This window comes from Thamnophis elegans, chromosome Z, assembly GCF_009769535.1.
Source record: "Thamnophis elegans isolate rThaEle1 chromosome Z, rThaEle1.pri, whole genome shotgun sequence".
Classification (NCBI taxonomy): Eukaryota; Metazoa; Chordata; class Lepidosauria; order Squamata; family Colubridae; genus Thamnophis; species Thamnophis elegans.
Genome location: NC_045558.1, coordinates 46,908,636 through 46,923,551, shown reverse-complemented (window position 1 = coordinate 46,923,551; position 14,916 = coordinate 46,908,636). Strand labels below are relative to the sequence as shown.

Here is a 14,916-nt window from a genome sequence, read left to right as displayed (position 1 = left end):
TATCTCATATATATACAGTATACAGAACATCACTGTTGTTATTTCAGTGATTGTTCACATTTACCTGTATTCACTGAAAATTGTTTTACTTTCAGTCTGATTGATTAAATAAGCTGAAAAAGAGATCCATTTAGGATCTGGAGCTGGCAAATCTGAGAAATTCCCAATGACAGTAATCTTTACAATAGTATGGCTATTGCTTTTGGATTCAAAAGGATTTTGTGTACACTACCTAACTTTCGTAAAATGTTTGGAAACAATTAATCATGACAAATACTACCTTTGCATCTCCACCCCCTCTTTAAAAATGAAAAATATAAAGATACATGGACTCCTATCCAGTGGCATGGGATAGACTAGACTAGTGGTTCCCAAACTTTTTAGTCCACCGCCCCCTTGGTGCTACAAACTGATCCTCAGTGCCCCCCACCCAGTGATGGAATTCCATTTTTTTTTTACTACCGGTTATGTGGGCATGGCTTGGTGGGCGTGGCTGGGGGGTCATGTGACTGGGCGGTTTGCATAACGGAAGGAAGATCGTAACAGTAAAATTTGAAACTGTTAACAATTAATTGCACATTTATTCAAAATCCAATTTAAAAACCTTTTTAGTTAACGTTAATTCAACAAAATTGTTGAACATGATCCAGTGATTTCAAAGTCTGATAGTCATTTATCAAGAACCTTAGTAACTAGTAACTTAGTAAACTCAATAAAATTTAGTAACTACTTCACTGTTCAGTAAATTCTTAATGGGATGGATGGGCTTGATGAAGTGATACTAGAAAAAAATGTCTTTTCAAAGAAAGTGGCAATCAGCTATTTTCCAAACTTTAGGCAGAACTCGAGGATGTGGGACCCGGAGGATCCCCATTTTTAAAAACCTGGTTACAGGCAGAGGAAGAGCTCAAGACTTTGATCCTCTCTTTTTCTGCTCAAGCCACAGGGGGAACTTGTGGTACCCAAAATTAGAACCCCTGATTTCTAGATTTAAACCTTAAATATTGAAATGGCCCATTTCTTCCCGACTTCCAATGAAACCATTCCATTTACTGTCACACAAATCTCCCTTGCGGGTATGACGGATTCTCTCCCCCCCCATGTATTGCCCACCCACCTCCTCAGTTTCCCTGCAGTACTGCACTCTACCCACTGTGCCACCTAGAGCAGGCCACTTCAACTGACTGCTAGTTCGGCAGTTCGGTGGTTCAAGTCTCACCGGCTCAAGGTTAACTCAGCCTTCCATCCTTCCGAGGTGGGTAAAATGAGGACCTAGATTGTGGGGGCAATATGCTGACTCTGTAAACCGCTTAGAGAGGGCTGAAAGCCGTATGAAGCGGTATATAAGTCTAACTGCTATTGCTATTGTTATTCCCTGATGTATTTATGATTGGCAGGGCGCTGTTCTCTCTCGCCATGGACTGGGGTCATGGAGCAGCCCGAGCATCGGAGGCAAGAAGGGCAGTGGCAGAAAAATCTGGGCTAGAGGTTTTGGGGGAAGCGGGGCAGAGGAGGAGGGAAGATGTGGTTTTGGAGGAGAATAAAGCTCTGTCGCCATGCAGGAAGGCCTCTTGTCGCCATGCAGGAAGGCCTTGCAGCACCAGGTCTCCCTGCAGCCCTCTTTGCATGCTCGCCTTCCCTCCAAACCTGCTACACCTCACCTTTGGCCTGCTCCGCTCTTAATGAAACCGGCGGGACCTGGGCCAAAGCCCAGCTCCCTCCCTCCCTCCCTTCTGGGCTTAGAACCTGCCTTTCCACTCTCCTACTTCCGGGCTGCACAGCAGATGGGAGGCCGATGCACTCGGGCTTTGGTACCTCAACTCGCCAAAGGAAGCTTGGCTTATACGGTGCCCCTGGATTGCTTTTTTTCAATCTGGGTTTTTAAAAAATAAATAAATCAGGGAGGAGGGGCACAAAGCAGAATAGCCAGGCAAAGCCCTTGCTTTGTGGGTAAGGATTTCGAGAGGAGCTCCCGAGTGAGAGGAAGGAACCTTGGGAAAGAAATGAGTTGGTTTCTCTGCTTTGCTTTTAAATGCACCCATAGGTGTGCGTTTCTCCATTTTCTTCCCTATTGCTGGTATGAGGCTCTCGCTGGAGGCTGAATGGCATTTCTGGGGCTTGTCATTTACACACAACACACTGTATCCCCTTCTATGGCCCTATCTTTCCAAGTAGAGGTCTTGCGCCCAGAGAGGCCACCTCCAGCACTCCTCTGCCAACTCCCTTGCCTCTTAGCGCCCCCCGCCGCCGCCCCCGCCGCCCCTTGCCTCTTAGCACCCCCCTAAGTCATTCCACCACCCCCAGGGGACATTACTGCCCATTTTGGGAACCATAAACTAGACGTTTATTGTAAATACTTTAGTTTTCTAGAAGTAAACCATGCATTCTTTTTAAAAAGGTTGGCTCTGTTGCCATTTAGTTTCCATTCCTCTCTATGGAATGTGCACTGTCAAAAAGGTTTTTTAAGATAGTGCCAATTCCTTCACTAGCAGCAGGTTTTCAAAATTACTGTTAATAATCCAATTAGAATATGTGGCAATGATTCAAACCAATGTCCGAATGATTTTATCATTTTGTGGGAGGACATGTTTAATTAACTGCAGCTGGTGATCAAAATAAACTCTACGTTTAACTTCATTGAGGATTCTCACACACATTACTACATACTTATGACAGCTTCTTTAGCATAAAATTTGTGAAATAAATAACTTGTAGCCCATTAGTCATATGTGGCATAGAACTTGGGCACATTTGAAATTGTATCATCAGTGCATGGAAATGATAATAATAACTTCCCAGGTTTTTCTATGAAATTATAATTTCTTAGGTAGCATTAATAGCTAAATATATGGATATACAATATCAATATTATTATCATTCATCAAATCAATATGTAGAATACATATGGATGCCTAAAACATATCTGGGATAGAACCTGAGGTACAGCCTTTAAATTCTTTAAATACGAGGACTTTGTAATATTCTCAGTTCTGGCTATAGTGCTAAAGAATCCTGGAAATTAAAGTCTTCACATGTTGGTGAAAGTTAATCCAGAGGAAGATGAAGGAGTTATTCAAACATTTTCTAAGATGATTCTTTTATATGTTTAACATTTTTAGGCACAAAGCACAAAACTATGCTGGAAGCTCGTAATGGGAGTGGAAACATCAAAGCCTTTCCTAGGACAGGGGTCAAAGGAAAAGGACCTATCAATAAAGGAAACACAGGACTTCAGAACAAAACATTTCACTGTGAAATTTGTGATGTGCACGTGAATTCTGAGACACAACTTAAACAGGTACTAAATTTTGGCAATACATTTCTTTTGTTACTCCTAAGCTCCAGAAATTCAAGTTTCTTAAGTATGGATCAGTAAAACTACCTATTTTAAGAGTTTGTGAGGGCCATTGATGGGATTATGATCATCTACCATTTATCAAGAATGACTGGTGCTTTCCAGTTTTCCTATAATTTCTGCACAATATTGTGATTCCAGGAGATTGATACAGATGCCCATAGTATTTTCAACTATATAAATGAAAGGTAACTTATCTATTTGAGTCCAACAATGTCTCCATATGCTAAAAGATTATGGTATGCATCAATCATATGATTCTTTGATTTCTTACCAACAGGATGATAGGGTAATGCAAATTAGAGAGATGGACATTTCAACCAAACCTGCTGCTTGATTCAGCAAGGTATCACATCTCAGAAAACTTTATGTACATTACACATCCCTTTCCACCCTTCTGAACAGACGGCACATTTGCTGGATTACTTCCAAAGCCACAAGGCATGTTTCTGAACAGTTTGCATAACCATGCCATATGGTTCGTGATGGTTTTGTGTGTGATGATGCATTTGTTTTGCTGAATTATATTTTTGTTAAATTGTCATATGTTGACAATTATTTCAACTTAAATTATTTGAGAATGACATAATGTACCCTTGTGTTCTGTTATTTTAATTTCCCTGTGTCTTTTGCAGAAAAATTGATATTTTGATGAATATGAATTGTTGTATAAACATATTCTTCTCTAGACAAGAAGTATCAAATTGAGGGGGAAGAGTAAACTTTACTCTTCCCCCTCAAAATTAGAAATCCTATTTACCACACAATGTTATTTTTATAAATGTTCTCATATATGTAATCACATTGTATGTATAATCTGAGAGTGCTTTATCTTGAGGGAAGACTAACTTATGCACTGGGAATAGTATATAGAATATTTATTTGGTTTAAAATGAGTGAAACACCTTTTAAAGTAAGCTTTCCAAAAGCAGTTTACTACACAACTTAAAACATGTTTATGCAGTTTACTGGCAGATCCTGCCCATATATCAGGGCACAGATTTAGTTGTTAAAAAGAGCAAAAGAAGACAATACTGGTCTAATGTTTGTTTGTATGTCTCAGCTTTATAAGTATGAAATGCTACTGACATAGATTCCAGTTTGTTGGTTTGTTGTTCTAAACTGGTAGGATGTTTCTCTGTGGGATGAGGTGCTACAGATAAATTGTTTGTCATACAGATGCAAGTGCCATAGAGAAGAATTCAAGGCAAGTGTTATTTATTCACATAGGTGAAATTTAGCAGTTAAGAGATCAAGGCAGTTTGTGCTACATAAAGGTTTCTGATAGGAAGCAGAAATCAACCTAACCTAAGGGAAATAGGCTCTTGAGTCCTTAACAACTGAACAAAAAGAGGACATTTTAATTTGTTCTGTGGAAAGAGTATTCTATATTGCTAAAATAATGTATTCTTCATTAAAGTTATTATTATAAAATACCTCCCATCATTATATAAACCCATCTTGAAAAAAATCCCCATTTTTTTAACTGATCTATTTTTTATTGAAGTTGAAGATTGTGATACTTCAGGATTTATTCCTGGTACAACAGTTCACAAAATATACTGTGCTGTTTGCATAGCCTATTCATGGCTACCAGTGCCAATGGATTGCTTTTGATTGTGTTCCCCATTTTGTTTCCACTTACTCTTTTATAATCTCTACTCAGTAATAAATGCAAATAGAAATTAATTTATTAATTCCATTTATTCTAATTATTCCAATGATCAGGCAGCCAGAAAAAAAGGGAAGGAGACAAACAAAAGTGGAATATGTGAAAATCAGTTACAGGCAAGCAAACACCTACCCTAATCCTGTGGTGATTACTCCAGAGGGGAGGCGGGTGGGTGGGAAAAGGAAAGTATAGTAGTAGTCATGTGATTTCCCATTTAGAAATTACTTTGCTCAACAACAGAGCTGCCAGTCCCAATTGTGGTCATTAAGTTAGGAGTACCTGACTGAGAATCTCCATAGACATAAATTAAGAATACCTGTATTAGTCTGGTGAGATTATTTATCAATGAGTTCATTCTGAGTTTCCAAATAGTTTTCCATTTAAGCTATTTACAAAACCAGACCTTGTTAATTGATATGGCATTAGATTTAGATTTTAGATTTTAATAGCATTTATAACCTATGTGTTCATCATTTCAGAGCAACCAGAAAAATAGATGAATAGATTTATGATAAAATCTATTGATCTGTTTTTCAGGTGTATTTGAACCAGATTTTTATTTATGGCAAAAAAAAAATAGATAAAAAGATTTATGATTCTGCTTGGTTTTTAAGAGGACAAACCAAATTATTCAGGTCGGCAAAAATATTGTGTTAAAGTCAGTAAATTGTGTCATTTGAAGAATAGTAGTAACAAAGAGTGTTTGCTTTGAAACAGCACATAAGCAGTAGAAGGCACAAAGACAGAGCTGCTGGAAAACCTCCAAAACCCAAATACAGCCCCTATAACAAACTCCAAAAGGGAACACACCCACTTGGGGTAAGATTATTTTTGATATATAGTATTATTGATAATATCATTTGAAGCACAATTCTAATAGTGTGTCATTTTTTTCTAGATTAATTGACAACCTTTGAATAGCCTTACATTTCATTGGTTGAAAATAAGCCACTTATCATAAGTTAGCCATTCCTTATCCTTACCAAATTAATTTTTTTTTTTAATGAAAAGGAAACTAACCAGAAAAAAAGAGTGAAGGGGCAATGGAAAATGATGTTTCGGGTTTCAGATAAATATCCATCTGACTATTGAGTTTTTCCAAGCATTCATTTGGAACACTCCAAAAATCTAAGTTGGGTAAGAGGTACTCAAAGCTTATCCATCTCTGATATGCAGAATGCAAAAGAAAAGGAGAGGTTGAGTAATTGAACAACCAGAATGTAGTATCTGGATGAAAAATCACCAGACATGTAAGAGGAGGCTAGTAATATCACACATATATTCTATTCAGAATTAAGTTCCACTGAACTATAGTGTTTATTCCAAGTAAGTGAGTGCACAGCCAGGAAACTGATTTATTTGGTATGCTGTTGACTTTCCCTGCATTGTCCTTTTTATGATATAGAAATTTTGCTCATAATTCTTTAGAATAATATTACCAAAAAATCAAATAAATAAAAAAAATCTGTGTAATGAGGATTAACTATAAGAATAGGATATGCAATTGTTTGTATAAATTAACTACTTGATTAAGGATTTGGGACAGTGGACCCTGTGTTTTGGAGTGTGCGAATGATTCAATCTATCTTAATGTTCAACCTGAGATCACATCTATATCACAAAGAAAGTTAAGTTCATATCCATCCATAAGGATTCCCCCACACACATACTTTCTATAAGTGATGCCAAGCGACTCAGTTTTTCTTCATAGTTTTGCTTCAAGGGAGTGCATTGCTTATTCATCTGTCTATCTATCTATCATCTATCTATCTATCTATCTATCTATCTATCTATCTATCTATCTATCTATCTATCATTTATAATCTATATTTATCAGATGATATATAGATAGATAGATAGATAGATAGATAGATAGATAGATAGATAGATAGATAGATATTGATCATCTATTTTTATTGCACCTTCCTTATTATTCTAAATAATCCATGGCAATGAGCATATATAATACTCCTTCCTATTTTACCCACAACCAAAAGTCTATGAAGTGGGTTGGGCTGAGAGGCAGTGACTGACTCCAGGTTGCCCAACTAGCTTTCATCCCTAGGGCAGGGCTAGAATTTACAGTCTCCTGATTTCTAGCCTGGTGACTAAACTGGCTTCACTGAAAGTTTCATTGAAGCAATCCCTTCTGAAATTCCATAGGTCCCTAATAGAATTCTCATTCCATATATTGTTACCTTTGGTCATAGACAAAGTTCTGTTTGGGGAAATGACAGGACCTTGCGTTCTGCATTTTTATGTTAAAAAGACAGTTAATAGGTAAATATATATATATGAAAATCTATGAATACACACACACACACACTTGAAAATGAACATTTGTTTCTCCCAAAATGCGAACCTTTGCCTAACAATTTATGAACATTTTTCACCCATGAAATGTAAATATTGATTATCAGAGTATACTGATTTTCTTATTCTTTATGTATATAGTTCTCTTTTCTGTTGTTCTTATTTACTTATTTTCATTTTTTAAATATTTTATTTTCCTTTAAAACCTTTGATTTACCTTTCCTTTTGCAATAGCATCAAGTATGTTAGATATTTTGCAATAAAAACTAATCTTCAGTGTTTATGATCTGAACAAATAACATTCTTTATTGTTTTCCCTCCCCTTTCAGGTCAAACTTGTATTTTCAAAAGAAGCTGCAAAATCAGTAGCTCCACGGATACTCCCCAACCCACTGGCAGCTGCAGCAGCAGCTGCTGCTGTGGCTGTAAATTCCCCTTTCAGTCTTCGAACAGCCCCACCAGCTACTCTTTTTCAGACTTCTGCACTTCCTCCATCACTTCTTCGACCCGCCCCTGGACCTATACGGACGACTCACACACCTGTCCTGTTTGCTCCATATTGAACTCCATCAATGAATTAAGTGTACTGCAATAATTTTTCAGAACAAAAGCAAAACAAGGACAATGACCTATGCAGTGTTAATTTTACTGTGTGTGCGCACACACACACACACACACACACACACACACACACCACTTTTGATAGAGCTCTTAATCAATTTTAAAGAAAGAAAATTGGCTGCATATTCTACCAATGAGAATCTTACAAGTTATCCTGAAACATTGCTCTGTGTGTGTGTGTGTGTGTGTGTGTGTGTGTGTGTGTGTGTGTAACATGAATAAATATCCATATATGTAGGAAAAAAATCTATGTGTATGTATACATATACACATATACACACACATACTAGTATTGAAGCAATTTTGATTGTGCTTTTTGGCACAGATCCCATCTACAGTAACTATTGTTTATGAACAACTAAACAGAACTGTTTAAAGGGCATTAACTGGTTTCCATGTACATAAAATACTTAACTCTTAGAATGAAAGGGAAAAAGGAACAAAAGTACTGTGAAGACCAGTGCACTTAACCACTGTTCCTGTCAAGTCAGCATTTCCTGGTTATTTATCTGCTAAAATAGATACAGTGCAGAAATATTCATAAACTGAGAAAACATAATTGACATCTTCCTTCTTTGGCAAGTTGCCACAATATTTGTGACCCTTTGAAGAAGCTTTGACAGTCACCCTGCACACAATTTCCCCTAGGATACACCCTATTCAACAGAGTTGACAAACAAATTAAGAAGGGAGTGGTAAGCCACTTCTGCTTTGTTGCCAAGTAAATCAAAATGGTAAACCCAACTATATAGTTGTCAGGAGTCAAGCATAACTCAAAAGGGATTTTATTTACAGCATATGTGTTCAGATAGGATTGCAATATTGGCTTCTCTCCTGAATGCAAGACTTTCCAATTAGTTATGTCATCGTTTCAGTGAAACTCTAATCTTGAAAGCCCTTAGTTGGACATTTCTTTCTAACGGGCTCCCTATCCATCTGGCCTCTTTGCTTCATCACAAGTGGCATTTAACATTTCCCTGTGCTTTAAATGTACATGTAATGTTAAATGTAATGATTGTTCAGGACAGAGGAAAAAGGTCTACTATACATACATGTTCTTGTGTACTCAATGTGATACAATGTGGCATCTGTGTTATCTATAGCAATCAATATAGGCAGGAGAAATTGATCTTAGTCTATAGACCAGGAGGTGAAGGAATCAGGGTCCATAACAAGTGATGTAACCTGGCAGGGACATCTTCATCAACAGTGCAATAATCTTAAATAGCCCAATCTGGCTTCTGATCTCCTGTGCTTCTAATGTTCTCATGAAACAGGTCCTTTTCCCTCAGTCAAATCTCCATGGTAGCAGTTGGTTTTCATATCACTGAAATGTCATGTCCCCTACTCCATTTTCTGGAATTTCAGGTTTGCCAAAGTGAAAGAATATTTTGAAATATTTTATGGAAAAAGGAAATGCATCTAAAATCAAATTAACACTGTAAAATTTATAATCTCATAACAGAAGATATTACAAACTGTATTTCAGCAGATTGTAGTTAAAAACAGTGTTTAGACAATGAATAGGATAGAGGATTGATTATAGAACAAACAAAAGGAACACAGAACAGAAGATTTGTGAAGTAGTTTATTTATGCCACATATTAGAGGTTACAGTAATAATAAAGTACATTGCTACTGTTGGGATCTAATATAAATCTAAGTTATATTTTATCAGAAAGCCATACTATGTGGACAGATGCAACCCATGGACCAGAAATTTTGTATCTGTCTTATGTACAATAACCTTTTACCCTTTATGCTATCTTGCAGACCTACTGAAAGGAAAGTCTTATTGATATGGGATTGCAACCTTAAGGCTGTACGTTCACTGTGAGGCATTAAAAATGAAATATTGGAAATCTATAGAGCTATAATGTATATATTAAAATTCAAAATAATTTATGCAGAGAAAACTATATAAAATAATTAAATTAGTCAATCATTTTTAGAAAAGGGTTATGAAACAGTTGACAAGAAATAGCAGAGAGGATGGAAAAGATATGAATCTATTCTGAATCTCTGATATTTCTGCTGACATTTTCTTGGAGAAATTAAATGATCAGCTGCTCATTCAGAAGCAGCATTCTGCTATACAGCTATGATGCTCACAAGTAGATTTTAGCAAATAGACCACATTTTAAGTTGAGTGGACAGTGGAAGCTTAAAGATTATTCATGAAATACTAGTTATATTAAAGCAACCTCCATAAATTTACCACATTCCTGTATTATATATTATCAATAGTTATTATTTTTATTTTCTATTATTGTCAGCATACACAAACACCCCATTTAGTACACTAAACCAGACAGCACTTCAGCTTTAAAAGGAAGATAGATAAGGAGGCGTACTCTTCTCGTATCGGTCCACCACTCTTTAAAATGGCTGGGCAGCTACTTATTCAAACTAGGTTGTTGCTGTTATTAGAACTTGTCCCACTTAGTTGGCAGAGTCATCTTGTTTTGCATTACATTCACTTTAGTTAGTAGAATGGAGCATGATATAACAAGAGCATTAAAGTTGCAGTCCTGATGTTGATTAAGGACAGAAAGGCAGTAAGTACTCTGTGGCTTCTAAACTGGTGCCTGGGCCAATGGTAGCCTATTAATCACTATACCACATGTTAGCCCTTTGAAGTAGCCCAGACAAGAAGCAGCAATCAAAAGTAGCACTACTTAATACTATCATTATTGTAAGGTTACAGTAACCAAATCTTGGAAGTCTGAAGGGATCTATGCATTCCCATACTTTAGGCTTCTAAAATTATAGAGTCCTTTTTAAGATGTTTTCATTACTTTCATCCATCCTTCCAACTCTTATTTTGTTTATAGGAACGGCGTCTAGGCTGCTGCACTTCCCCCTGTCTCCCAAGATTATACCCTAATACCAATTCGCTACATTAGTTCTATTCAGTTTGCTATGTGATACTAAGAAAAAGCTGAAGAGTTGTTGACAAATATCAAATATATAGCTTTAATGTTTCTCTCCAAATCTGAAACTCAACACCACTAATCAGTATGATGATTCATTTTAGAAAAGATGGTGTGTGTGTGCACTCACCCGCACACATATCCATATACATGTGTGGGTGTGGATGTGTATATAGACTCTTCTAAGTCTATGGAAGTCTGTAGAAGATTCCACAGAAGGTTCTGAAAAGTAAAAGGATTAAGATCCCCTGGGATTTCCAAATTCAGACCGGGGCAGGTACTGGCCAATCAACCAGGTATCTTGGTAGTAGACAGACCAGAAGTCAGTAGAAGTGATAGATGTTGCTGCCAATTTACAGCAACATCAGGAAGAAGGAGTATGAGAAACTGGAAAAGTACCAGGGCCTAGGGAGAATGTGGAAATTAAAGGCCAAAGTGGTCCCAGTAGTGGTAGGAACATTTGTAGAAGGATTTCTTCCATTCTTAGTAAAGCATGGAAAACCATCTGTTACATTATTATAAAGGACCTCCCAATCCTTTGGAGCAGATTTTTGTAAGTTGAAAGACTGCAGGATAAAGAAGGAGATAGGAGTATAGATTATGCCATGAGCAAATTTCTATGGCTGAAATTCTCTATCTAATCCAACTATGTGCCTCCAAACTTCAAACTGACATAGATTTTTAAATTCTTATTTTTCCAAGAGAGCTAAAATTGATTCATTAAGTTTATCAGTCTTATACCACTTATAGAATATGAAATCAAGAATATATGCTTTTGTGGTTTTTATTTTCTTTCATTTGGAAGGTTGTTTAAGATTGTAATAATCAGTCTAACATATTTAAAAATGCATTTTCCAGGTTGCTGAATTAGCCATTGATTATATTTATTGCTATGGAATGATAACATTGAAATTTAATTTTTGGAAAAAAACCTGTAAGAAAAAAAATCTATGAATGTGAATAGACATACCTGCCTCTGACTACATTAATTCACAGAGACAGTAAATAGGTAAACTTCAAGATGTTGAATTCAAGATGTTGAAGTCTCTCTTTGTATCTCATTGCCATATTGGCCACCGCCAATGGGAAATGGGAATATTTAACATTCAGAGGAAGATTGCAATTAGTGTAACTAGATTTGGACTGCAAAACTCTTACAAACCATTTGAACGTAATTAATTGATACCAACATTCTTAACTTTTTGCTTCCAGCAAAAAGTGATATCAGGTCAAATAATCATATGTCTATCCTTAAATTAAACCATTAAAATAAGACCACACCACAACCTTCTCCAAGTTTCTAGTTGTATCAGTTTTTCGGTTTTCATTATAGCTAGTTAAAAGTGCAGTCATTTGGAAGATTTCCCATTAGGGAATAGCCTTGAAGATTCATCTGAATCTAAAATTGAATTTATTCTCTAATGTATAGAAATGCTCACCACAAAAATGGTTACCATATATCTCCAAATACTTTCCAAGTGATATTAGGAAAATGGAACAGGATATAACACTAATGTTTATGGTGATTGTGTATAGTAATTCTAGAAATATTTTCTTTATCAAAAAATTTTTGGGAAAGCACCCCTATGACCATTTTAGGATGCATTCCAATTTATTTCAACTTTTTGGTGCAATAAGGATAACAACTGCTGACATGTCTATGTGTGTCATTTTTTTCCCCACACTAAACTTTTTCAGAACCCACAGAGCCTTTGTTGGTGGCCATAATTATTTTTCTTATAACAAAGCCATAACATGACTAGACAGTCCTAGAAATGATTTTTCTTACATGAAATAATATGCAAATTGATGACTGGGAATCAGGCAAATGACCTAGGAGAAGGCCTGGGGACATGCCTTTTCTTATTAAAAATATAACTAAAATAAACAGAATTATAATACTTTGGCCTGTGGTGTTTATGGAGGCACAGTAAGAATGGCACAGATAAAGTTTTGCTCAGAATAAAGAGGCATTCCTACTCTTCTTATCACCTGCTGTATATTCTTTTATGTTGTTTGTTTTTTTTCCTTTTTGTCATCACAGTGCTATATGCAAACCTGAATCTCTTACATAAAAGTCTTTCCTTGACCTCAGCTCTGTAAGCAACAAACAATCCTTTCTATGTCTCTTACTCACTACCTAATAAAGGATGAAGCCTAAATGTGAAAAACGTGTGAAACATTTTTGTATGCTTTCCAGACCTACAAAATGCTAATTATGTTAGGAATAAATAGAACACCATTCACTGGGATTCGTGGTTGAATTTGGATAAACAGGGCAGCTAAAACTATAGTAGTATAGCAGTTTCTGCATATTTGCAGAATTCTCCATTTAAATTGATGCACATTGCTCTTAATGTACACAAATTAAAAGGTAAACAACAGTAGCATCTAGATAAGAAGTTAGCACAAGGTAAAATGTTTGTAAAATTAGAAGAACTAAGGAAAGTGGATGTTCAACAAATTCTATAGTGACAGGATTTAAAAAAACAGTTTCTGCCTGATTGAACCATGATTATATTCTATTGCTGTGGCATTAACAACACACTTGCTTTCTTGATTGCCAGTCACAGGATGGGAGAGGGAGACATCTCCTGGGAGATCTAATTTTATAGATTTATAGATAGATAGATAGATAGATAGATAGATAGATAGATAGATAGATAGATAGATAGATAGATAGATAGATAGATAGATAGATAGACAGACAGACAGACAGACAGACAGACAGACGGGTAGGTAGGTAGGTAGGTAGGTAGATAGATAGATAGATAGATAGATAGATAGATAGATAGATAGATAGATAGATAGATAGATAGATAGATAGATGAGAGAGAGAGATATGTGTTGTAACAGTAAAAAAAAATATTGGGTTTCTGTCTGGATGGTCTCTTGTAACGAGCCGATGGACAGAGAATGGAAGCAGTGAACTTCCTCCCATATTTGGGCATACCAGGGTTTGTGATTTTAAATATATAGATATAGATAGATATTGCAAAACACACACATACACACACACACACACACACACACACACACAAATATATATATATATATATATATATATATATATATATATATATATATATATATATATATATATACTGTATATACACACATATACATATAACACACACACACACACACACATATACGTATACATATACATTACATCTTGGGGTGTTGGTTGCATGGACATTGATAATATTACTTCTTACCTCATCCGATTACCTTCCTATGTTTAAGAGATTGATATGATAGAAGTTATTTTTATAGAAGCAGAAAGAGATACAATTAAAACATAATGTTCTAATATAAAGGAGGAACATGGAGAATTTGCAATTACTGGAATCACCTATTTAAGACCCTAAAGACCAATACTATGCAAGTAGTCCTCAACTTACTTCTGGTCATTTAACAATCACAGTCACAACAGTCTCAGAATCATGCTTTGCAGTCTATAAAAAACTTTTGGCACCATATAATATAATACCAGCATCCCTCCTCCCCTTACATGGCCACATTTCAGGCACTTAGCAATCTGTTTGCATTTATGACCGATTGCCAAGTGTCCTGTGATCATGTGATCATCTTTTGCAATCGTCTCTGTGGCTTCCTCGGTAAGTCAGTGGGGAAGTCCTGCAGGGAAGGTTCCAAGTGGAGGAGACATTGCATTTCTGTTCCATTCCCCAGTACATCAAATGATTTTCCTTACCCTGCCATGCACTAGAGGAATTGATTTCAAATCTGTTGAAAATGCTAGCAAGCATGGGAGTTTTAGAATGTTGGTATTTGCTACCACTTTGGCAAATGCTATTGTTTTTGTGATTCCAGAGGAGGGAATATTAGTGAACACCAACATTCTCACAATCAGTGGGATGGGAGAGGGCCATGTGTGGTGGAAGGCCTGGGTTTCTTCAAACCTTACCATATTCAGCAAACCTGGCTCTCTCTCCTGCACTCCATTGAATGACCCCATAGATTTGATCTACTCCCTCACACTCAATTATTGAAAAAGAAAA

At 36.3% G+C, this 14,916-nt stretch overlaps 1 protein-coding gene across 1 annotated transcript in view; it reads left to right on the top strand.

Annotated features, from left to right (window-relative positions):
* The window catches only part of ZNF385D (zinc finger protein 385D), a 297,210-nt gene extending 289,151 nt beyond the window's left edge, over nt 1-8,059 (top strand). Inside the window, exons 6-8 of the mRNA XM_032237626.1 lie at nt 3,120-3,298; nt 5,745-5,846; nt 7,670-8,059. Coding sequence (XP_032093517.1) covers nt 3,120-3,298; nt 5,745-5,846; nt 7,670-7,903 — 515 coding nt within the window. The 3' untranslated portion in view covers nt 7,904-8,059. The remainder of the gene's footprint in view (nt 1-3,119; nt 3,299-5,744; nt 5,847-7,669) is intronic.
* The last annotated feature ends 6,857 nt before the right edge of the window (nt 8,060-14,916 follow it).